Source organism: Malassezia pachydermatis (genome assembly GCF_001278385.1).
Source record: "Malassezia pachydermatis strain CBS 1879 chromosome Unknown scaffold4, whole genome shotgun sequence".
NCBI lineage: Eukaryota > Fungi > Basidiomycota > Malasseziomycetes > Malasseziales > Malasseziaceae > Malassezia > Malassezia pachydermatis.
The window spans coordinates 554,995-576,563 of NW_017253141.1; the positions used below are offsets into that span (position 1 = coordinate 554,995).

Below are 21,569 nucleotides of genomic sequence, written 5' to 3' on the forward strand. Positions count from 1 at the left end.
TTTTTAACTCCGAACCACAAGCATGCTGGAGGGGAAAAGACCGGCGCTCTTGTCCCAGGGACGCAGCACACGCTCGCCCGTCGCCGCGACCTCGACAAGCCATACGCGATTCCGGAACCCAATATGTGTAAGATTCGGCCCACCAGCCTGCGCCAAGCGCAGCATATCCGCTTCCGTGTACTGTGCATCGCTGCGGAGGTGCGAAAACATGTGGAACGTACGTAGTTGTGTGCATGCCGCGAGGCATGTGCCTAAGGTGTCCATATCGTATTCGTACAGCTGGACGACCAACTCACGCAGGCCCTGCGCGATAGGCGACGAGGTCATGACACTTAGCTGCCCTAGAGACACACCTACCCCAGGCATGCGAAGGACTCGCAACGTTGCTGCTGCTGGACTCGCCGCCCATTGGTGCAGACATGCTGTGCTCATACGCGGCGCTGTATCGCGCAACGTCCCTTCCTCAGCATCGTCACTATCGTCGCCGACGTACGAATTGCCATCGACCACAGGCGCACTTCCCCCACGCGCATAAAGGACCATGGTATGAAGGCGATGACACATGGCCCATATGTGCGAGACCTCCTGGAAAAAGGCAGGCGCATCAGCCACTTTCTTGGGGTACGTGACGGTGAGCGACGTAAGGTGTGGCATCCTCAGCGCTAACGAGGATAGCACGCCAGCCTCTAGCGCCAGCGATTCGAGCGCTACTTCGCGTAAGTGGGGCGTCACAAGCGCACGAAGACCCTCGCCATGCACTTGCTTGCAGCCTACCAATGATAAACGTTGCAAACTCGGTGCAAGAGTTGCCAATGTCGATAGCCATGCATCTGTCACCAAGGACGAGTCCATACACAGCAAATTGATGCCTTGTAAGGGCGCATCGAGGTGCTGAAGCATCAGCGGGATATGCTCCAATACGGCACGATCAGGGAGAATGAAGGACAAGTCACGCACACTCGGTGGAAGGCGCGTGGCTAGTAGAGCAGGCGACCAGGTACGGCTGTTGCCGGTCAGCTCCAGACGACGTAGTTGGTGCATGTGCTCGAACATCGATAGAATTACACGATCACTGAGGCTGCCAGTGCGTGTCCAGCACAATACTTCCAAGTTCTCGGCAGCTCGTATGCTTTGCACAATTTGGGACTCCAGCAGCTCCAGACGTTCAGCTCGTAAGCCAAAAGGAAATACACGAAGTTCTAAGAGTAAGCCAGAAAGTACATACCGAGAATCCGCACATGCTGCGCCAGAGCAGGGTGCGCGGCCAGCGTCTCAAACACACGAAGGAGCCGCGTTTGATCACGTAGCCAGATTCGCTCATACAGCCATGGCGTAGCAAACGTATGCCACAATTTGCATACTAAGCAACAAAGGGCCAGATCATGTACGCGCCATCGCAGGCACTCCAGAACCAGCGGCACAATCTCTGCCGGTAGCTTTGGCATAGCCGTGCCATGCTACACAGACAAGACGCACGGACGTCGTACGAGCAGGCACGGCCTGGCCCCATCTCCGTTGTGATCACGTGATAGGTGGAAGACCATCGGCGGAGGTCGAGCGAGGCCTCGACGCAAATCGCGACGAAGACGTCCGTTTTGTGCTGCAAGTCAGAGACATGGACGTGGCTTGGCGGCCTATGACAATGTTGTATAGGCGCGTAGCGCAAGGCACATCAATGTGTACACGCACATCCCTCGGTGCCGGTACCATGATGAGTGCGCGCGCTTATGCGACGCCAGCGACGGCGCCTGCCAAGAAATACCAGCCCAAAGTGCCCAAGGTACGTTGCACTATAGTACTTACCACCCACGCAGCACTTTTCATACCAAGACAAGCGCCAGAAAATGAGCGAGCGCAAGACGTACCTGTACAACATGTACGTCCGCGTTATGCAAGAAAGTGAACTTGTGGTCCTGTTTGAAGCAGAAAATGTCAGCGTGCCTTTGCTTAAGAATCTGCGCACACAGATGCACAGCATTAAGCTGCCAGACGGCGATAAGGCGCGTCTCTCTGCCAAAAATGGTGGCGAGGAATGGGACATGCCAGTAAGTACGCTGAGTATGGCACGTACAGGCTTGCTGCGTCCTGTATGCCGTGAAGACAAATCCAAGGCGGTTCAGGGCCTGGGTCCCTACTTGCATGGCCAAGTGGCGTTGTTGTCGTTCCCTGTGTTGTCGCCTGAGTACGTGGGCAAAGTGCTTCGGGCCATGGACAAGATCATGTCGGCGGCCATCGACGAGGTGGATCCCAAGAGCGGCAAGAAGCCGCCGAAAATGAAGGCTGTGGTGGCGGTGGCTGAGAGGAGTCGTTTGCTGGATGCCAAGGCCATCCCTGCCTTTACCAAGCTGCCCAACCTTCCGACATTGCATGCGCAGGTGGTGGGTCTGCTATCGGCGCCGAGTCAACAGCTGGTGGGTCTGTTATCGCAGGCAGGTGGTGCTACATTGGCTGCTACACTCGAGGCGCGTCGTCGCGATTTAGAGAAGGCGTCCGAGTAAATAGACGAGTTGCTAGAAAAAGGTACGACCGGCCTCGATCCGCCCCTCATCGTACGTGTTCTTCCTCCTCCACTCGTGCCTGGCCGTGTTGATTGTCTACGAGGATGACACGATGGGCGTGCCAGGGCTATGGCGGGAACTAGCTCCTACAGGCATCGATACCACACTAGAACAGCTAGCATGGGCCCATTGGGAGCGTACGGATCAGCAGCGGTACCGAATCGGGATCGATGCATCGCAATGGCTGTTCCATGCACGTAAAGCGCGAGGCGGTGCACAGCCAGCCTTGCGTATGCTGTTTTTCCGCGCTTTGAAGCTATTGCATATACCCGTATGGCCTGTGTTTGTATTTGATGGGCCTTCCCGACCGGCCTGGAAGCGTGATGCGGATGTATGGCTCGGTCCGTTTCCGCTCGAGGCTCAATGGCAATCGTTTCTCGATGCGTTGGGGTTCGCGTACTGGCGTGCACCTGGCGAAGCCGAGGCCGAGTTGGCGTGGATGAATTCGCGTGGCGATATTGATGTGGTATGGACGGATGATGTGGATGCGCTGCTATTTGGGGCGCAGCGCGTACTGCGTCCTCCTTCAAAGACGAACAACACAGACTCAGAGCCGGAACGACAGCGCGAAGCGCAGGAAGATCGCGGCCCTTTATCCCGTGCAAAGCACGCCAGCAAGATAGTAGACGATACGTGGACACTGTATGACATGGCCACTTCCGCATGGCCGATCAAGGCCGCGGGACTGATTTTGGTGGCCTTGCTGGCAGGGGGTGACTACCATCCGCAGGGGCTTCCTAGCTGCGGTGTGAAAACCGCCTTGGGTTTGGCTCGAACGGGACTAGGGCAGGTATTGGCCGAGGCGTATGATGCGTACCAGTATACGACTAGGGACGAAGCGGCCTGGGCGTCGTCCATGGCGACGTGGCGTGAAGCGATTCAGGCGGAATTGATATCGAATGCTAGCGGCTATTTGACCAAGAAACAGCCAAAGTTGGCACGCCTCGTTTCCGTGGATCTGTTCGGCACGCAACGTGCACGCGATGTCCTGCGTGACTATATGCACCCACGCACGTCCAAGACCGATCCGACTGCGCAGGCGCGATGGGAAAAGGTGCGTAGAGCCCCACGATCTGTGGATTTGGCGTCGGTTGGGCAGCTCGTGCAAACGCATTTCGAGTGGCCACCAACAGTTGCGCTGCAGAAGTTGGAACGGTTGCTGTTGCCAGGTATGTGTATGCAGCGTTTGCTGCAGATCAGCCCAGGTCCATCCACCCCACCTCGACCTACGAGTCCTGCACGGGAGCCCATGACCCCCGTCTCCCGTATGACGCATTCCCTCGCTCGTCTACAAGCACATTCGCCCACACGGCCTGCGCCATGGGTGGCCTTGCATACGAAGCGAATGATGCAAGGCCGCATACACATTCGAATGTCGTTAAATACCGAGGCTTTCTACGAAGATATCTGTGCCTCGCTCACAGTCGCAAAGCCAGCCGCATGTTCGGTACGGTTATGGGTTCCAATGAGGCTTGCTATGGCGCAGCCGGGAGGAGCCCAGCGTATCCAGGCCTTCCTAACGTCCGCTAAGCCCAAAAAGGCGAACAGTGTCCCGACTGATCAAACGCGTTTGACGTCCTATTTTGTGTGCACGAAACGCACCATGACGTCGAGCCCATCGCCTTCGCCGCCGCCTTCGCCTACACGCAAGCCAGCCAAGTCTCGGGAAGCGAGCGAGTTACGACTTCCTACGCGCGGCCTGCCACCGCCGTCCGTCGACGATACGTCTGTGGAACTTGTCCGTGTCGTGCCTGCGACAGAGGTGATTGTGATCAGTGATTCATCTAGTGATACCCTATAGTACAATGCAACTACATACGTTGGTCCTCCATCGGTGTGGGCTCGCTCACGGAGCGGAATCGCTCACGCAGTTTGGCCCATTTCTTTTTCGTCCATTGCCATGGGCTCAGTGGGTATCCATCCAAGAACGGCGGCCGCATGGCGTTGAGGAGTCGCTGGCGGCGCGTTGGCAGTATTTCAGGGAGAGCGTTCTGCAAATGCAAAAGACGTCGAATCGTCCAAATCAAGCCGTCACGGGAGGTGTCCAGATGGGAGATGTAGCGCTTCAGCCCAAACTTTTCGATGCGGCCCCGAAGCAATTTGAACGAGATCTCAGAGCGCACATCCGCCGCTGCCTCGCATCGGGTCAACGGTGCTGGCGCTGTCGACGTCTCTTCAAACTTGAGACCTTCTGTAATTGCCATCACCGACGTATGATCCAAATTCCGAGTCCAAATTGACATGACACGAGGCGCATTGTCATGGCGTGGGGTCAAGTCCACTTCGCTATCTTCCAATACCCACGATGTGGAATGCTCAATGATATTTTTGGGTGCCCAGCTAGGTAATGAGCCCTTTTTGAGAAGCAGTCGTGTGGTGCAAAGCACGAGCGATGGCATACCGTGCGCGTGGGAGGACGGACGTTCCTCTATGCGACGATCAATGACGTCGACCGTTAGCACATGAGACGCTTGGGGATTCGGGTATCGTAGAAAATAGGCCTGCACACAGGCGGACCATGGGTATCTGGGCTGTGTAAGATGTCGAATACGTACGTATACGTTGATTCAGAGTGCAATGTGCGCACCATGGCCACCGCGACGAAGTAAAAGAGACAACCTCGATGACGCCGTCGCCACAGTGGAGACCAACTTGCAGGGCCCACCAGAAAAAGGCCTTTTTCGAATTACTTTCCCTACAGAGCTATCACGCGCCGCCGCCGCCGCCCATCATGCGCTGCATCATACCGCCCAAGCCGCCCATGTTTTGCATCATCTGCTGCATTTGCGCCATGTCTGGCATACCACCGCCACCTAGACCTGGCATACCGCCGAGGCCTGGCATACCGCCCATGGCCGCCAGCGATGGTGGAATGTTGCCGCTTTGAATCTGACGCATGAGCTGCTCACGACCGCCAGGCTGCCGCAACTGCGCCTTGATCTCCGGGGGCAAGGCATTCTGCATCTTCATAGCCTGCTCACGCGACATACCTGGCGGAAGCATCGGACGGCCGCCGCGGCCGCCCTGCATCTGCTGCATCCAGTTGGCCTTGCCGCCTACCTTCTTCGCCATGGACGCAATCGTGCGGTACTGCATTAAGAACTCTTCCACGTCCCGCACACTCGTCCCGCTACCACGCGCCACACGCAGCGCACGCGCATTGAGCCGCACTTTGGGCTTGGGCTTAGGCTCGCCTTCCTTGGCGGGGGGCGTGGGCAAGGTCGTCAGGAAGCAGCTGCCGTCAGAGTCGAGTTCCGCCGGTGTCATGCTGTCGATAATGTACAGCATCATCTTGAACTTGTTACTGGCTAGCGCATCGTTCGCATCGTCGCCCAGCATTTGGCCGACGCCAGGGATCATACCGGCCAGCTTCGACATAGGGCCCATGTTCATAATGTTGGTAATCTGCTCGCGCCAATCACGGATCGTAAAGTGACCGCCTTCCTGGATCTTCTTCATCATATCCTTCTGGCGCTGCTGGACATCTGTGTTCATCTGCACCTCCTCAATCTTGTCCATAAGACCTGACAGATCGCCCATGCCTAGCAACTTTGATATAAAGGGGCGTGCACGGAACGGCTCCAAGTCATGAATGTGCTCACCTGTACCGATGAAAATGATCGGCGTCTTGGTCGACGCCACGGCCGAGATCGCACCACCACCCTTGGCATGGCCATCCAGCTTGGTCACAAAGAGCGCACCGTAGTCTGCTGCCTCCTTAAAGGCACGGCACTGCGCTTCCGCAGCTTGACCTATACTCGCATCGAGGACCATGATGGTTTGTGTGGGCTTGACTGCCTTGCTGATGTCAATCATTTCGTCAAACAGATCCTTTTCTTGCTTGTGACGACCAGATGTATCGACAATGATAATATCGAAGCGATTCTTCTTGAACGATGCCACACCAGCCGAGGCAATGGCCACAGGGTCCGTTTCTGTGTATGAGCCATAGAAGGGAATGTTCGCCTTCGCGGCATTTTGTTTCAGCTGGTCAAACGCACCAGCACGGAAGGTATCCGCACACACGAGACCGGTTTTGTAGCCACGCTTCTGGTACCACAATGCCAGCTTCGTACATGACGTAGTCTTACCTGAACCTTGCAGACCCACAAACATAATGACGTTCTGCTGGCCCTTGTCCAAGCGGTGTGTCGTGGAGCCTTCCCCCGGGTCCACCAGCTTGACCAGGTAGTCAAACACAATCTTCTGCACTTGGTGCTTTCGTTGCGCATCCGATAGGTTTTCTCCCTTGTCCTTGTCGTTAAGGATACCACGCACCTCCTCCTTCACATCCTGGCGCAGTTTCTGCACCAACTTGACATTCACATCACTCGCAAGGAGCGCACCACACACATTTTTCAGGAGCAGATCAATCGATGCCTCATCGACGATCGGCTGCCTTTGCAGATCGGAGAACGCCTGATTCAGACGTCGTCCCAGATCAGCCAGCACCATGATCGAAGAGCGTGTCGTGACACACCGAGCGAGGGCGCTAGCCCCACGACGACCTTCGCTCCTCCACGTGACCCTGCGCCCGACACCGACACCTCTCTCCCACACGCGCTGCCTCCACACCTGGGCGAGCGCCGCATGCCAAGTAAGGATGCCTGACGGGGCGAGGCGTGTGCTTGTCGTATCGGGGCTATGGCGCATCGCATGCGTGTCGATGCTACTGTGCTTCGGGAACGCACTGCCCTCGTTCGACACGTCCGGGTCCTTGGTCCGTGCGACTGTCCCAGGCACCGAGGCTGATCACGCATTGTGGGATCGATGGGCCGTGCCATTTGTGCGATGGGATACTGTGTACTTTCTCTCTCTCGCCTACCCCGCGTATGGATACATGTACGAAAACATGCTGGCTTTTCAGCCTGGGATCGTGGCCATATTGCGCGTTCTGGGCTTTGGCTACAGCGGCGCTTGGGACCCCTTTGTGTCGGTCATGCGGACCGTCGTCCTCGTCCAGCTCCTTTCCTGGCTTGCACCGTGGCTTCTGTACCATGTTACGAAGCAATGCACCAGCTCACCAAGATGGGCGTACCGCGCTGCGATGCTGTCCGTCTTTGCACCTGCCTCGGCCACGTCCCTTACCTCGCCCACGCCGGAGCCGTTTTTCTCTGTATGCAGCTTGCTAGGTCTCTGGTGTCTGACAAAAGAGCCCTATACCCACCTTCGACGTATTCTGGCCGCTCTATGCTTTGCCGCTGCTACCCTGTTCCGCGCGAATGGCGTATTTTTGGCCGGGTTCTTAGTCTGGCATGGCCTCTATCTTCCATGGCTCACAGGCCACCGACGCTCCGTCTTCCAGCTACTGTCTGCTCTGTTCATTGTCGTCTTCTGTGTAGGACTCTCGGTGGCACCGTTTGTACTATCACAGGCATGGGCTGTCGAGCGTATGTGCCCGGGCGCCGTGTGGTGTACGCGATCTTGGCCGGTGGTCTATACGTACGTCCAAGAGACGTACTGGGATGTGGGCTTCCTGCGATACTGGCACTGGGCTCAACTTCCCAACTTTGCTCTGGCCATGCCTGTGCTGCTCCTAGGCGCCTGGGGATGCTATACCCTACGTCCCTCGTGGCGTATCTGCCTGCGTGAGACGCTTTGGCCATGGCGCTGTGCGTTGTCGCCCCCACGTCGCGGCGTATGGGACTGGGTGTTTGTGTATCATATGATGTTTGTATTGGCCCTACTCTTTTTCGCCTCGCATGTCCAAATTGCGCTGCGTTTCGCGACGCCAGGCGGCATGCCGCTGCTTTGGTGGGCTGCTGCGAAAGCGTATGAACATCCGCAACGACGTCGTGTATTGGAAGGCTACCTGGTAATGTACAGTATCATTGCATGTGTGTTGTATGCGGGCTTCTACCCTCCCGCGTAGTGCGTATTACGCACGCCGTGCTGTGTCGAGTTCGTATGCCTCGGCGTCCTGCGCCTCTAGCACTGCGTGCTCCGAAAAGCCTACGCGCATTTCGCGCTGAATGGCCCAACGCTCGGCCAGAAGAATACATAGACTCGCGTGGATGCTCATTACCATCCACCAGTAGAGGGAAAATGGCAACGAGCCTGCATACAGCGACGTGATAACCAGGTGCAGGAGGTGCATCGTGCACACAAAGTCGAGTACGTGTGTCGGTTTGCGTATGAGAAAGTACAATACTTGCACGCTGCGTGTGAGTGTTGGTCATACATACTCAAAGAAAATGGTCAGCATCCAAGCTGCGCTGATGGCCCAGCCACGTCGTACGTCGTGTGTGCGGTGCCATTCCCACTGCTCAAGCTGCTGCTCTTGCTGGAAGAGCGTCTGTGATGGGGCCGCCGTCGGCGTAGGGGTGCTGATATCTGTCTGCGCCATGCTTTCGGAGGTATCGTTCCACTGGAACATGCTTGGCTGAATCACTTCCGGCACGCTGGATCCATTGACAAACGCTACTTGAAGCCAGAGCGATCCTGCCGTCCAGTTGGCGACCGCGTCGCTTTCTGCCGGCGTCCACATAGGCGTGCTTTTCCCGGTCGTATTCCAACCCGTATACAGATCGACAAGCTGCGCCCAAGAGTCCCAGTCCCACGTAGGCCGACTGGCAATTTCGCGCCAGTCAAGCATCATACCGACCTGCGCAGGCCCTCCTTCGAAGCGCAGAGCCGCCTTTTCGGTAAAGATCGCAAGAAGAGGCGGTACAAACGCGGCAAGAAGGATATAATGAATCGTCTGTAGCGCCAGTATCTGCGCTACAATGCGCAGCGGATCCCAGCCATGGAGCGTCGACGACAAGCGGAGTTCCGAGAGTTTCATCTCTCGTACGCAATCGCGTGGAGCTGGCAGAGAGCCAAATCGCGTGGGCGTCGCCCACAGAGCGCTGTCGTGCCCCCTCAGCGCCCTCCACCTGCCTTGGGTCCACGACGTGGACGAGAGGGGGGGCGCCATGCTTCGGTTTGTGTTGGTACTGAATCGGCAAGGGAAGCTACGGCTGGCCAAGTACTATGTGCCTTGCAGTGAGTCGGAAAAGGCCGACTTGCCGATCGAAGTACATCGCCTCATTGCTACGCGCGATCAACGATCCCAAAGCAACTTTGTCGAGGTATGTCTATGTTGTCTCACCCCAGCATCGCTCCAACAAGATTGTGTACCGACGGTATGCGGGTCTATTTTTCTGCGTATCTGTGGACATGTCGGACAATGAACTGACCTACCTGGAAGCCATCCACCTGTTTGTGGAGATCTTGGATGGCTACTTTGGCAACGTGAACGAAATGGATTTGGTGTTTCACTTCTACAAGGTGTATGCCATTCTGGACGAAGTGTTCTTAGCGGGCGAAATTCAAGAGACGAGCAAAAGCAATGTGCTTCACAGGATGGAGCAGCGTACGTACAGTGTATCTACTTACAGCTAGTGGAGCGGTTAGGCTAAGGCTGTCTCTTACGACTTGGCCGGTGCGCCATTATGCCGCCAAATCTCCTCCAAGCGGATTCGCTCTCGTGCAGCCTCCGTCATCACATGCACAACACACCATTCGGCATCAATCAGACACCAATCGCCGCTGCCTCGAGATGCGATGCCTTTCTGGCGTTTCCGGGTATCCGACAAATCGACGCTTGACACCAATCCTTCGAAGCGCACAGGCTGCTGATGCGTGCTGGCCGTGACAGAGGCCGTAGCTTGGCGTGGCGCTTCCAGAGGAATGCCCTCTCGCAACGCCGCCATCTCTTCTGCCTCACGTGTATGGGCATCTCGACGGGCCAACTCGGCGGCTTTGGCGCGCTCGTTCTGACGCTGTGCTTGTTCAGGCGTAGGGCGCCATCGACTGCGAAGAATACGCCGCACACTTTCAGGGCTGATTCGGAAACGCTTGCTTAGCACGGGAATTGTGAAACGGTCTGGATCCGCTTCATGGAGCAAGCGCATACCGTGCTGCGCCTCGTGTGACAGCTTGGTCATAGGCGACCATCCATCTGGAAATTTACGTTCCAACGCAATTTTTTGGATCTGCCAGGCAGGCAAGCGTTGGCCCAGCTCATGCTCAATGCGTGAAACGCCCGCTGGCCGAGCACTTCGTGTAGACTCCGTAGTCTCAGTTTCGTCTTCCGCGACGACTTGCGCGGGGCCCAGAATGGCATCCAATGTGACAGACTCCTCGTTGGCGGACGACGGCGGGGCCGTATGTTTGAGCTGCGGTGTAAATCTCATTCTTTTGTTTCTTATACGTACATAATGTCCCAACTCTGTGGCTACGCGACGCACTGTACCTACACCAGCGCCGCGTACCTGGACAATCACAATCCAATCTTGGCCATGTTCGCCCACAGTTTCTGAGCGGTTCATCGGTCGAATCACACAGATCGGTGAGCCACGAATTCTTTCCGACCAATCGTCAATGTCAACGTCCTCGGTGGCAGCAGGTCGTGCAACGAGCGCACTGAGTGAACCTGTGAGGCACATATCAAGCATCGTCGCTACGGCCTCAGGGATATCGGTGGTGGCAGGCAGGTATGGCGGGAACCATGCAATCGGTGGAAGCGATTCCGACGGCGTGGGGGCAACGTTTTCCGCTGGCGCCTCCATGACCTGCTCTTCCATGAACCATGGTACACTGAGTGGAGGCGACGGTGTGGGTGGCGTAGACGAAGCACGCTGTGTCGAGGCACGCGCTCCTGGCCGAATGCGTGGATAAAGAGACCCACTTGACGTGTGTACATACCGGCTAGGGCACATGACCTGGACCCATGGCGTACGCCAGAGCGGTGTTCGTGGCCATCGACACGCCATAACCCTGTGAGAGACGCGTGAATGCAGCAAGTCGCTGCCCTGCGTACGTACCCCTTCGACCATGGCGTGGAGGCCCATCACGTGACGGCGGACACACACGGTCCGTCGGCGCCAGCGTCGGATCGCTCGCTGCTTTTCGACCAGGTCTCGCACGATGCGTATGTAGAATTGATGAGCATACCGTGCTAACACAGGCAGCGCAGAAGGAGTTTGAGACGGAGTACCCTCCCATTGATACCGACCCCCACTTCCGGCGCGTGGTGCGGTACTTCCGCCCGTCTGACTACTATACGATGGCCGGCGCAGCTGTTGCCTTCCCAAGTGCTTTGTTCCTGCTGGAGAACTCAGACCCGTCGCGCGCCCGGGGCCGGCTCGGCGCTGCGCTGAAGCTGTCGGCCTTCCTTGGTCTGACGGGTGGTTTCTTGCTCGCATACCAGCGTTCGACGTGTACGTATGAGCCATTCTTGTGTGTGTACTAACATTCGCAGTCCGCTTCTGGGGCTGGTCCGAGAATGAACGTGAGCAGGAAATGGCCAAGGAGGAAAGTGCCAAGGGTACTGTCCCTGGCTTTGGACAGAGCAACATGACGGAGGAAATGCAGGGTGCAGCGCACCGTAACAGTATCTTCTCGCAGCTCAACCTTGGTATGTCTTTCATGAGTGTTCTAACACGCTAGCGGTGTTGCCGTGGTTCAACGTCGTGAACCACAAGTACCATGGTTCGGAGAGTGCATGAGTATAGTAGAACGTATAGACGAAACTATGGAAGCTCGGCAATTGCCTTGACAAAATCTTCATTGTCCGGCTCAAACTGGTGGCCCAAGTCAAAGGCGGCTCGTGCTTCATCGTACCGATGCAAAGCTGCAAGCGCCTTGCCTTTCCGGAAATGACCCTTGCCCCAATCGTTCTTAATTTTGACAACCGCATCTGCATCACACAGTGCTTCAATATACGCCTCTGCCGCTAGGAAGGCCGCACTCCGGTTGGCTAGCATGATAGAAAGTTCCTCTGCGACAACCCCGCTGGATTCCCACATGGGCCGGCTTGAAGCAATCGCGAGGCCCATTGTATAATGCTTGACAGCCGTCTTGTAGTCTTTCTGGCGATACGCCGCGTTGCCTTGATCCTTGGCGCGCTTCACAGCCTCGCTCATTTGCTGCTGGATGATATGAGGTGGGGGTGGGAAAGGCGCTTGGACAGGGAGCATACGCAACCAACTGGCAATCATATTCAACAACGACACATCCTGTGTGTCAGCGTGGACGGTTTGCTTCTCTGCATCCACCGAGAAGGTGAACATGTCGTTGCGATCCACAGCTACGAGCAGCGGATTGCCGAATGCATCCGTCGCATCTTCGGCGGGCAGACCTTGGACGTCTGTCATCGTCGAGCACACCCAGGAATCGATGGCGAGGCACACGGTGTCGTGGCCCTGGCCGTTGGCAACATAGTGGAGGCCTAGTAGGTGCGCCTCTTCTATCACGTGGGGGCCACGATCCCAGCGTTCGCTCGCTCTCTTCGTGTTGCGTGCGACTGAGGGGGAACCATGTGGCTCTCGATGGGTAGTATGCGACTACGTACGTGTATGCCATGGGCATCGGTGCGTCTAGGTGCTGTTCGTGCGTTGCATGGATCGCCTGCGCATTTCGAGAAGCCCAAGCTGCCGCCGTCGGTAAGTGAGGCGAAGCGCACAGAAAAAACCATGAAGCGGTTCTGGAAGGATGTATTCCTTGCGTACGAGGAGGCGTCTATGTCCAACGACGAGCACTTCCAGATCCAGCTCGACAAGCGTTCTGTGCGTACACCAGGCGGTGCTGTGCTTCGTGTGCCGGGCGATCGTCCTTTGCTGGCCTGCCTGATTGCGCAGGAATGGGACGAGCAATCGCAAGTCGTCAAGCCGCATTCGCTGCCACTTACGTCGCTGGTCGCGCGTGCGATCGATGGGCTCAGCCAGGATGCGACGCGTGAGGAAGCTGAGTCCTTGCTGTTGCGCTATTTTGATACCGATGCTGTGTGCTACCATGAAACCAAGCCGGCCAAGTTGGTCCAAATGCAGGAGGAGCGATGGGCGCCACTGATTGAGTGGGCGAAGACGTACTTCCAAATCCCGATTGTCCCTGCGCAGGGCACGTTGCTACATGCGCAAGCGCCTGAGGCGCGGGACAAGATCGCGCGGGTGATGGCAGGCATGGAGCCGCTGGACTTGGCTGCGTTGGAGCGCGCCGTGATGACAAGCAAGTCGATGATCATTGGTATGGCGCTGGTGCATCGTCACATTGAGGCTGAGCAGGCCGCGCTGGCGGCAGAAGTCGAGACGGCGACGCAGGCGTCGATGTGGGGCGCGATTGACGACTCGCATGACGTGGATCATGCGGAGCTGCGTCGGCAGTTGGCTAGCGTTGCGTGTGCGCAAGTCATCACGGAGCCCGAGCTTGTAGAGCGCTTTGTGAAGGTGCTTCGTGAACGCAAGGGAGCCTTTCGTACATAGATACTATGGGTAACATGGAGAGTCCGTGGGGACGGACTTAATCGTTGCGTTGGACGCCGTACTCGACCGACTCGATGAGCACTGCCTTGCGCAGCCAACGTCGTCGACGTGTATAGCGGCCCATACCGCTCTGCTTGCTGAGCTTCTCCCAAGTATTATCGCCGTACTGCCAACCTTCCGCATCGACATCCATACTGACGCCCGACTCGGTGGTGACGGGGCGTGCCACGTTGAGCACTTCTTCCGGCACAATGGGCTCTTGGCTCGAAGCAGCCACTTCCTTGGCGACACGCTGTGCCTCCACAGCGTCCATATCTTCCTTCGGCGTGTAGCTATCCGACGTGATCGTCTGCACGCCGGCAACGTGCCACTCCGGATCGACCCAGCGCCATTCGGCCACACGCACATCGTCTTTGCCTGGGGAGGTCGACGAGGGCATACGCACACGCGTGCCGCGTGGCAACGAGAACGATGCAGGTGGCGCCACGGCTTGGTTGTCGCTATCCGACCAGCTTGGGCGCTCCTGCGGCAGCAGCGCCGCCGTCCAGTCGAGGCCGATCCACCAGCGCTGGTTCTCGTAGATCTCAAACACAAACTCTGTTTCATGCTCGACCGACGAGCGACGGCCACCGACCATCTTGGCCTTCGCCGATGGACGCAGCGACATCGCCAAGGCATCACTGCCACTGCCAAGACGCACCAGCGTCATGACACTGCGACGCACCATCGCACTGCGCCAGAGCGCCGCCCGCAGCAGCGTGGCCCAGGGCGAGCACCATGTCAAGGCCACTACACCGACGATCAGCAGCACATGTCGCAACGTCAACGAGGCAATCGGGAAGGGCGGCAGCACTTGCAGCGAAATACGCTCGTTCGACCATGGCAGCAGGCGCACCATGGCGCACACCCATGGCCCCATGTACGTATGCACAAAGTGATCGCCACGTTGGTACATATCAAGCATGCGAGGCGCATGCACCTGCGCATGCGCGTGCACGGCAGGGAACACTGTGCCGTGAAGGTACGTGCGCAGCGCGACCAGCGGCGCACTGGCAGCTACGGCCGACCACGTCGTCGAGACATAGTAGATCGGGGTAAGCCACATGTGCACGGGAAGCACACAGAGAAGCCATAATGGCCATGTCACAAGGAGGAACGTAACGAGGTGCACAGGGCCGATCCCCGCGACGTTCCAGGTGAGCACATCAAACACAGGGCGAATGAGGCCTTCGTACACGGCCGCAACAAAGTCGGCAATGTCTGTGAGCTGCGCGACGGCCATACGAATTGTCTGTGCACTTCCACGCTCGTCCGCGGCACGACGCTGCCCCGTGACGCGCGAAAAGGATTTGCGGAGCCATGCATACCCAATGATCGAAAGAACAATCGCTTGGGGGGCGTAGCGCAAAACTTCGTAGCCGTACATGCACGTAAGGATATAACACAGGAACAAGAGCCACGATTGCACACGCATCACGTACCCACCGCGCCATGTCACTAGACGCAGGACGTGGTGAATCACATGGATCGCCGGCGCGAGGATCGCCAGCAACTGGATCATGCTCGGCGGGAGCCGATCAATGACATCCATAAACGAAAGCGTCTGGACGCGAGCCGTAGATATACCTACGCTCAGGCCCGAGACACTAGCCTTCTCGGAGGACATGACGCCGTAACGAGGGAAGATCCTCGCGTCCTGCGTTTGCTCCCCCCGCAGGAGGGCCCCGCACGAATGCCGGAACCGGCTGACGCACGTGATGCTAGATCGGCAGGGAGGCGCGAGGGCTTGTGGTCGCAGCCGAATGTGGAGGGTACACTTCGCTCGCTCGCTCGCCACGTTGGTTGCCTTGCTTGCGATGGCGTTGTCGTCGTCGGCGAAGGACGAGACTTCCCATGAGCGCACATCGTTCCAACGCAGCTCGCTCCATATAAGTATCATTGCAGCGCTGGTAGCTGTGACGCTGGCCGCGTTGCCGGTATGGTGGTCTGCCACGACCATTGTACGACGGCCTTTGCCGGTCGACGCCGTACGTGCCTGGCATGCGCAGGGCGCTTGCCCTCTACGTACGGCGTGGACGATCCATATGGATGGTGAACATATCGATGCTAGTACATGTACGGCTGTGTATGAGCGCCTTTTGCATAGACAAGGGGCAGCGCCTACCGACGACCTGTGCATCGATTGGGCCGTCGTTGGATCGCGCGGGTCGGAGCACCGTGTGTGTGATATCGGTGTGTCGAATACCACGGAAGTCGTGCGTGTACCTGTCCATACGCACGGCTCTGCTATGGTGCCAGAGGTCCTGGCCTACCTTGCGCCGCTGCTGGGCGCCCCGACGCGTGAAGATGCGCGCCCGATTGAATACGCACCGCGTGTGCGTCTCGTGTTCAGTTTGATGCAGGAGGACGCAAGTGAAGGACGCGCCATTGCGCAATGGGGCCTCACAGAGGCCTTCCATGCCTCTGCTTCTGTTCACCCATCGCTTGCTCCTTTGCATCGTTTGATCGAGGCTGTGCGGCCGATTCACGACATCGTGTTGGAGACGCAAGTGCAATGGTATGCGCCTCTGGAGTTCTCGCCAACTACCATGTACAACGAGCAAGAGGGCCAGATTTCCGTACTCTCCATGGACGACATCAGTGTATTTATTAACTCGCCACAATGGTCGCTCGAGTCGTACGGCACATCGGCGATGGATGAACGGACCCTCCACTTTATCTTGTTTGTGCCTCGCCCTCATCATGCCCCGCTCTATCTGCAAAAGGATCACGAGATAATTCGGCAGCCAGCGTGGCTTGTCCCCCAATGGGGTGGCGTCGTTGTGTGGAATAGGTACTTGGACGGCTCTGTGATGGCCGAAGATGTATCGCTGGATGAACTACGTGTGCCTATGCAGCTGTATACCAAGCAACTTCTTGCCCTTCTTGGCCTCGAGTATGATGGTGTGTTGGAGCAGGATGCCCTCTTGGATCTTGCTGTGCGAAGTCTGCAGTGGCGCCGAGCGTTGCAATTGGCGCGCGAGTCTGTCGACACGCTCACAAGTATCGTTCGCTTGGTCCACAAAATCCCCAATTTGGGCGTGGATCAGGATGTACAGCGGGCCTTTACGCACGCTCTTGACGATCTGCACGCTGCTAAGGCCTTGTCACTGCCGGGCCGCGCCCATTTGGATCAGCTTCTTTCGCTGGTCACGTCAGCGCAATCCCACGCATCGCAAGCGTTCTTTGATCCGTCCATGCTGGAAATGCTCTACTTCCCCAACGAGCACAAGTATGCCGTATATACCCCTCTTTTCGGGCCCTTGCTGCTGCCTCTTCTCACGGCCATGGCACGTGAATGGAAGTATGCACGCCGTCATAGACGTAGGTAGATGGATCGATCGCCTCGCCTGCCTCTTTTCTCCTCTCCTCCACACCAACGCTGGCCATGTCGCGTCGACGCGAGGCGCAGGACCTGGAACGCGTCCTAGCCTTGTCGCTTCAAGAGCAGGGCGAGGCGCCCACATCAGATCTGCCGCCTTCCACAAAGACACCAGATCAAAGTACACGTCGAGGTGCCTCCCGCACTACGACCCAGAGCTCATCGTCGGTCGCCCCGTCGTCGTCGACAACCCAACCGACCAAGCCTATACCCGCCGCACGCCCAGCTCTTTCAGCCAAAGAAGCACGAAAGAAACTTTTCGGCAAACGTACGCTGCACTGCACTGACTTTAGCCATTTCGTCCCTCTTGCATACCTCGTCGCCCAAGGACAAAGGCCATCTGGCACACACCAGCAGGTACCCAGGCCTGCACAAATCTGTTAAACTGCCTACCCTTCATACCAACCGTCGCTCGCCCCCGCCAAAGCGGCTGAAACTGCCTACCAAGGAAAAGAAACCTGTCCGAGAGCTCGGCTCGGATGAAGAGTTGGAGTCGGAGCCAGAGCCAGAGCCAGAGCCAGAAATCGACTACGAAAATGAAGGGTTCTTGTAGAACTACCAGTATACAGAAGAGTGCGGGGGAGCGGGGTATCTTGAGTAGCTAGTCCATCAAAAGCCGTCGGTTTGCGACGCAAACGAAGAAAAGTCAATGCGTCGGAAAGGCTCTGCGCCCTCCGTAGCCTCTTCCATTTCCACCGTCGGACCTGGCATGGCAACTTGCATATGGTCAAGGCTGTGCATCGGTGGCATCGACATTGTAGGCCGAAGACCTTGGCGCGCAGGGAGGGGTCGAACGGGCCGCGTCGCCCAGGCATCGTCCAGCATGGGCGGTGCGTTATCACCGTCGTCGTCCTCAAACGCCCCTGCTAAGATCGCGTCGCTATCTTCTTCCGCCATACCGCGTTTCAAGTTGAGGGAGGACGCAGTTGTATCGAACGACGTATTTACTGTATCGGTGTCCGACGACCAACGCGATATCATGCTAGGCGCTGCCGCGGGCGGCGGCATCGACGTAGCTACGTGACCACGTAAGGCGCCATTGGGGACGCTGGCTGTGCGGCCCCATTGCGTATAGTTTTTCTTCACGTCAGAGAGCGTATCTTGTGATGAGCGGAATGTCTCTGTTTGCAAGGCATTGCGAAAGTGCGGGCCTGTACCAGGCTGGTAGCCGCGGTTCACGTCTGCGATGTAAGTAGACTGCGTAACATACTAGATCGAATGCGCCAGCTCATGCTTTGCAGCCGCGCTTGGACATCGGTAGGGATGGCATCGTATTCGGACGAGACACGGGAAAGGCCTGTACCTTCTCGTTCACTGCGCCACACATCTTGCGCACTCACAGCGCGCTTATTTAGGCTCATGGTCGACCGCGTCACGAATCCGTGCCAGACCGTAGATTTATATACCAGTGCCGCCACGTGGAGTTGGGACGCCGGCCTCACTTTCTCTGACCCTCGTGGCCCGTTCTCGCACGGTGCAGGGGGGAGGGGACATCTGGACAAAAGCACGTCTGATACTTATGGTGCTACGAGACAGACGTGTACCTACGTTAAAGTTCAAAGTCGTAGGCCAGGAGGTCTGCGTAAGCGGTGTCATGTACATACCATCAATGTTCGGCAGAATGATCATCTTCATAAACCTAGCCTGTGAGTTTTCCTAAGGTACATACTCCTTGTGGTCATTGTCTTCCCGGTACTGGAGCAGCTTTTCCTGGCTCTCAAATACACTGTACAGGCCGTAGTTGTAGCCTTGGGAGCGAACATCCCAAATCGGCGGACCCAGCTTGAGCTCCTTAACGTCGGCTTTGACGACAGGGAGGTCACGCAGCGTCTCTAAACGCGCCTTGAATTCCTCAAAGCCGTTCTCCAGCACTTGAGCCTTGACCTTGAACAAAACAATGTGCACAACAGTCATGGTGGTACGAGGGGAAGACCACGTGCGATCCAACACTGCTTACATCTATTTACTTGCGCTCCTCCACACACTGAAGACGCGCCTGCGTTTCGTCCCAGAGATCCCACTGGCCCCACACGCCTGCGAGAAGGACTAGAATCATCCAGGCGCCAGATTCAGCGGAGAGAGCACCATCACTCGCTGGAACATGCATGTGCGACGCCGTCCGTGTACGCACAATGTTTTTCATGCAGGCCCGTGCGAGCACGCGCAGTGTCGCAATGTCGTCGCTGATGAGGTGCTGATCGATGCGCGCCAGAAGGGCAAAAAGCCATTGGGCATGCACTTCATGCATGGAATGAACTTGCATACGATACTCAGTGAAGTGCGGGTGCTGAATCCACTTGCGGAAGTATTTGGTGAGTGTCAACGCCTCGGTACTGTCCAATGTGCCTAGCATGGCCATAGTCGGCGTAGAGAACACGTAATCCCAGCTCGCAAAGAGATCTTCTGGGCCTTTGTACGAGGGAAGCAGTCCATCCACCTCGTCTTCGGAGTCAGAGGTTGACACTGTGGTATCCATATCAATGCTACCGCTATCATCGATCGACGGGGGTATATGTGAAGCTGCGCGGCATTGCGCCACCATATCGTTGCGATCTTTCTCAGAAGGTGGTAGGCGGCCATGTACAAAGCGGTACCACCCTGTCTCATCATCCACAGACGGCAGGCGGACACGCGCTGTAGAGCTGGGGCGAAGGGTGGCCATGCACTGTCGTATGAGCCAGCATTCTTACATACCAGGCGCAATCGCTGAAATCGTTTTACAAACACAGATCTCCAGGCACTAGTAGGCATCCATGTCTTTGTGTCTGCCTCTTTGGTCTCGGTGTCCTGTGCCACGTCAGGCGATTCGTAGGCCCAACTCGCCTGCGCCAGGATAGGCGGATGCAAACTCGCTTCATGCCTGGAAATTAGATATGCCCAACGTACCGCACCATGGCGAGGTATTCTTCACCGTCCTTGGGAATCCCATCGATTGGCAGTGTGCCAACAGGCAGGATCGCTTGGCCAAAATCGGGCGCTTGTGCGCGCGCCCCAGGGGCCATTCTCGCGCGTGAGAGAGCGGTAGAGCGAGCGCCTTCCTCCACTTGGTGCGGTTCGTGCGCTTCGGCCGATCCATTTTTTTTGAGGCATCGATGTGTGCCTTTGACACTGACGACGATGGGCAAGCGCCGAAGTGAGCGTGCAGCAGAGCCTGTTGAGGCCGAGCTTCCGCTCGGCAAGTACTTGGCATCCACAGGTATGTGCCATTCTTCTTTTTGACCGTAGAAAAACGCGTGCGTGATCGTGCCATTCGATCCTTGTCTGCGTTCTTGTTGAAGAATGCGCAAGAATCCGGTCTTTCGTTGCCGCCGACCGAACTCGCCAAGTTGTGGAAGGGTATTTTCTACTGTACGTTCTAGCGTACTAATTGCAGGTTTCTGGATGAGTGATAAACCTCTTGTGCAGCAGCAATTAGCACAGGAATTGGCACACTTGGTGCTGATGGTCTCTGGGATTCAAGACGACGACGAGTCCCAAGCCAAGCCTGCAGCGTCGCCCCTTGATGATACCACTCGCGCCTTGTCGGCACTCGACTTTTATCAGGGATTCTGGACGACGATGCAAGCCGAATGGCATGGTGTGGACAAGTTTCGGTATGTATTTTGCTCACCACTAACAGCAGCGTCGACAAGTACTACATGCTGATGCGTCGTTTCTTGTTTGCCAGCTTCCGGCTGCTTCTTCTGAACAACTGTGAGGACGTGCTTATCAAGCGCTTTGTTCAAATTATGCGAGGCACGGACGGTCCCCTGTCGTCCAACAATGTGCAAGTGCCGGACAGCCTTACGTACCATGTATGCGACATTTACTTGGACGAGCTGGAGCGAGCTGCCTCGCAGCTTGATCCAGTGCCTGCCATCCCGGTATTGGATCTTCTCACTCCGTTTATGGACTTGGCTGCTACGAGCCGTTCCAAACGGATATACGAGCGTGTGATGACGAGTGTCCTCACACCCTTCCTGGACGCCTGTGCTGCACGCATTCCGTCCTCTGAGCAGCCGCGAAAACGCCGGAAAGTCCACCAGGACGCAGCCACCGACGTGGATCTTGCATACCCCCATGTACTGGCGCACAGTACACTGGAGACACCTGCTCATGGCGCGCACGCTACCGACCGTCTGACGCCTGCAACGTCCGAGGACCCTGCGGCTTTGTACCGCACATTGAAGCAGGAGGCCTTACGTCGTATTGTGGCCGCTGCTAGCAGTCCCGATACCTATGTCCCCAGCCGCCGTAAGCTCTATGCATTATGGTCCGAGAGCCAGGAGACCGAGGACGATGAATGACGCCTAGGTAGTATATATGTATGTTGTTGCAGCGGGCTTGTCCCGACGTGTCACGAACCAT

At 57.0% G+C, this 21,569-nt stretch overlaps 18 protein-coding genes across 18 annotated transcripts; 8 read left to right on the plus strand and 10 right to left on the minus strand.

Annotated features, from left to right (window-relative positions):
- Positions 1–3: 3 nt before the first annotated feature.
- Malapachy_4052 (f-box cyclin-like domain containing protein) lies at positions 4–1,445 on the minus strand (the record flags this gene model as incomplete). The annotated part of the gene is made up of 2 exons (XM_018138507.1): positions 4–1,199; positions 1,226–1,445. 2 exons carry the CDS (start codon positions 1,443–1,445, stop codon positions 4–6), a joined length of 1,416 nt encoding a protein of 471 aa, XP_017991802.1.
- A 263-nt stretch (positions 1,446–1,708) lies between these two features.
- Malapachy_4045 (hypothetical protein) lies at positions 1,709–2,498 on the plus strand (the record flags this gene model as incomplete). Its single annotated transcript, XM_018138500.1, has 2 exons — positions 1,709–1,780; positions 1,815–2,498. 2 exons carry the CDS (start codon positions 1,709–1,711, stop codon positions 2,496–2,498), a joined length of 756 nt encoding a protein of 251 aa, XP_017991837.1.
- Positions 2,499–2,610: 112 nt separating this feature from the next.
- Positions 2,611–4,359, plus strand: Malapachy_4037 (flap endonuclease gen-like protein 1; the record flags this gene model as incomplete). The annotated part of the gene is made up of 1 exon (XM_018138492.1): positions 2,611–4,359. One exon carries the CDS (start codon positions 2,611–2,613, stop codon positions 4,357–4,359), a length of 1,749 nt encoding a protein of 582 aa, XP_017992079.1.
- Positions 4,360–4,369: 10 nt separating this feature from the next.
- On the minus strand, positions 4,370–5,148 carry Malapachy_4057 (hypothetical protein; the record flags this gene model as incomplete). The annotated part of the gene is made up of 2 exons (XM_018138512.1): positions 4,370–5,084; positions 5,114–5,148. The coding sequence occupies 2 exons, from the start codon at positions 5,146–5,148 to the stop codon at positions 4,370–4,372; spliced, it is 750 nt and encodes a 249-aa protein (XP_017991800.1).
- A 116-nt stretch (positions 5,149–5,264) lies between these two features.
- On the minus strand, positions 5,265–7,013 carry Malapachy_4021 (signal recognition particle protein; the record flags this gene model as incomplete). Its single annotated transcript, XM_018138477.1, has 1 exon — positions 5,265–7,013. The coding sequence occupies one exon, from the start codon at positions 7,011–7,013 to the stop codon at positions 5,265–5,267; it is 1,749 nt and encodes a 582-aa protein (XP_017991550.1).
- Positions 7,014–7,224: 211 nt separating this feature from the next.
- Malapachy_4040 (glycosyltransferase family 76 protein) lies at positions 7,225–8,430 on the plus strand (the record flags this gene model as incomplete). The annotated part of the gene is made up of 1 exon (XM_018138495.1): positions 7,225–8,430. The coding sequence occupies one exon, from the start codon at positions 7,225–7,227 to the stop codon at positions 8,428–8,430; it is 1,206 nt and encodes a 401-aa protein (XP_017991842.1).
- A 6-nt stretch (positions 8,431–8,436) lies between these two features.
- Malapachy_4056 (hypothetical protein) lies at positions 8,437–9,342 on the minus strand (the record flags this gene model as incomplete). Its single annotated transcript, XM_018138511.1, has 2 exons — positions 8,437–8,716; positions 8,744–9,342. 2 exons carry the CDS (start codon positions 9,340–9,342, stop codon positions 8,437–8,439), a joined length of 879 nt encoding a protein of 292 aa, XP_017991799.1.
- Positions 9,343–9,472: 130 nt separating this feature from the next.
- Malapachy_4003 (ap-2 complex subunit sigma) lies at positions 9,473–9,958 on the plus strand (the record flags this gene model as incomplete). The annotated part of the gene is made up of 3 exons (XM_018138459.1): positions 9,473–9,628; positions 9,654–9,912; positions 9,942–9,958. The coding sequence occupies 3 exons, from the start codon at positions 9,473–9,475 to the stop codon at positions 9,956–9,958; spliced, it is 432 nt and encodes a 143-aa protein (XP_017992036.1).
- Positions 9,959–9,967: 9 nt separating this feature from the next.
- Malapachy_4031 (mitochondrion organization and biogenesis protein) lies at positions 9,968–11,377 on the minus strand (the record flags this gene model as incomplete). The annotated part of the gene is made up of 4 exons (XM_018138486.1): positions 9,968–10,717; positions 10,757–11,228; positions 11,281–11,318; positions 11,366–11,377. 4 exons carry the CDS (start codon positions 11,375–11,377, stop codon positions 9,968–9,970), a joined length of 1,272 nt encoding a protein of 423 aa, XP_017991893.1.
- Positions 11,378–11,468: 91 nt separating this feature from the next.
- Positions 11,469–12,049, plus strand: Malapachy_4005 (hypothetical protein; the record flags this gene model as incomplete). The annotated part of the gene is made up of 4 exons (XM_018138461.1): positions 11,469–11,472; positions 11,513–11,761; positions 11,803–11,958; positions 11,991–12,049. 4 exons carry the CDS (start codon positions 11,469–11,471, stop codon positions 12,047–12,049), a joined length of 468 nt encoding a protein of 155 aa, XP_017992038.1.
- Positions 12,050–12,073: 24 nt separating this feature from the next.
- Malapachy_4024 (translocation protein sec72) lies at positions 12,074–12,697 on the minus strand (the record flags this gene model as incomplete). Its single annotated transcript, XM_018138480.1, has 1 exon — positions 12,074–12,697. The coding sequence occupies one exon, from the start codon at positions 12,695–12,697 to the stop codon at positions 12,074–12,076; it is 624 nt and encodes a 207-aa protein (XP_017991555.1).
- Positions 12,698–12,859: 162 nt separating this feature from the next.
- Positions 12,860–13,801, plus strand: Malapachy_4007 (atp12-domain-containing protein; the record flags this gene model as incomplete). The annotated part of the gene is made up of 1 exon (XM_018138463.1): positions 12,860–13,801. The coding sequence occupies one exon, from the start codon at positions 12,860–12,862 to the stop codon at positions 13,799–13,801; it is 942 nt and encodes a 313-aa protein (XP_017992040.1).
- A 37-nt stretch (positions 13,802–13,838) lies between these two features.
- Malapachy_4051 (integral peroxisomal membrane protein) lies at positions 13,839–15,467 on the minus strand (the record flags this gene model as incomplete). Its single annotated transcript, XM_018138506.1, has 1 exon — positions 13,839–15,467. The coding sequence occupies one exon, from the start codon at positions 15,465–15,467 to the stop codon at positions 13,839–13,841; it is 1,629 nt and encodes a 542-aa protein (XP_017991805.1).
- Positions 15,468–15,657: 190 nt separating this feature from the next.
- Malapachy_4035 (transmembrane protein subunit of the glycosylphosphatidylinositol transamidase complex) lies at positions 15,658–17,775 on the plus strand (the record flags this gene model as incomplete). Its single annotated transcript, XM_018138490.1, has 3 exons — positions 15,658–17,164; positions 17,272–17,490; positions 17,516–17,775. 3 exons carry the CDS (start codon positions 15,658–15,660, stop codon positions 17,773–17,775), a joined length of 1,986 nt encoding a protein of 661 aa, XP_017992077.1.
- A 56-nt stretch (positions 17,776–17,831) lies between these two features.
- Malapachy_4058 (hypothetical protein) lies at positions 17,832–18,583 on the minus strand (the record flags this gene model as incomplete). The annotated part of the gene is made up of 2 exons (XM_018138513.1): positions 17,832–18,403; positions 18,433–18,583. The coding sequence occupies 2 exons, from the start codon at positions 18,581–18,583 to the stop codon at positions 17,832–17,834; spliced, it is 723 nt and encodes a 240-aa protein (XP_017991806.1).
- A 188-nt stretch (positions 18,584–18,771) lies between these two features.
- Positions 18,772–19,136, minus strand: Malapachy_4060 (hypothetical protein; the record flags this gene model as incomplete). Its single annotated transcript, XM_018138515.1, has 3 exons — positions 18,772–18,800; positions 18,827–18,861; positions 18,892–19,136. 3 exons carry the CDS (start codon positions 19,134–19,136, stop codon positions 18,772–18,774), a joined length of 309 nt encoding a protein of 102 aa, XP_017991931.1.
- Positions 19,137–19,185: 49 nt separating this feature from the next.
- Positions 19,186–20,224, minus strand: Malapachy_4032 (sip1 domain-containing protein; the record flags this gene model as incomplete). The annotated part of the gene is made up of 3 exons (XM_018138487.1): positions 19,186–19,887; positions 19,917–20,082; positions 20,109–20,224. 3 exons carry the CDS (start codon positions 20,222–20,224, stop codon positions 19,186–19,188), a joined length of 984 nt encoding a protein of 327 aa, XP_017992081.1.
- A 115-nt stretch (positions 20,225–20,339) lies between these two features.
- On the plus strand, positions 20,340–21,508 carry Malapachy_4015 (nop52-domain-containing protein; the record flags this gene model as incomplete). The annotated part of the gene is made up of 4 exons (XM_018138471.1): positions 20,340–20,418; positions 20,448–20,558; positions 20,596–20,815; positions 20,842–21,508. The coding sequence occupies 4 exons, from the start codon at positions 20,340–20,342 to the stop codon at positions 21,506–21,508; spliced, it is 1,077 nt and encodes a 358-aa protein (XP_017991982.1).
- Positions 21,509–21,569: the final 61 nt, after the last annotated feature.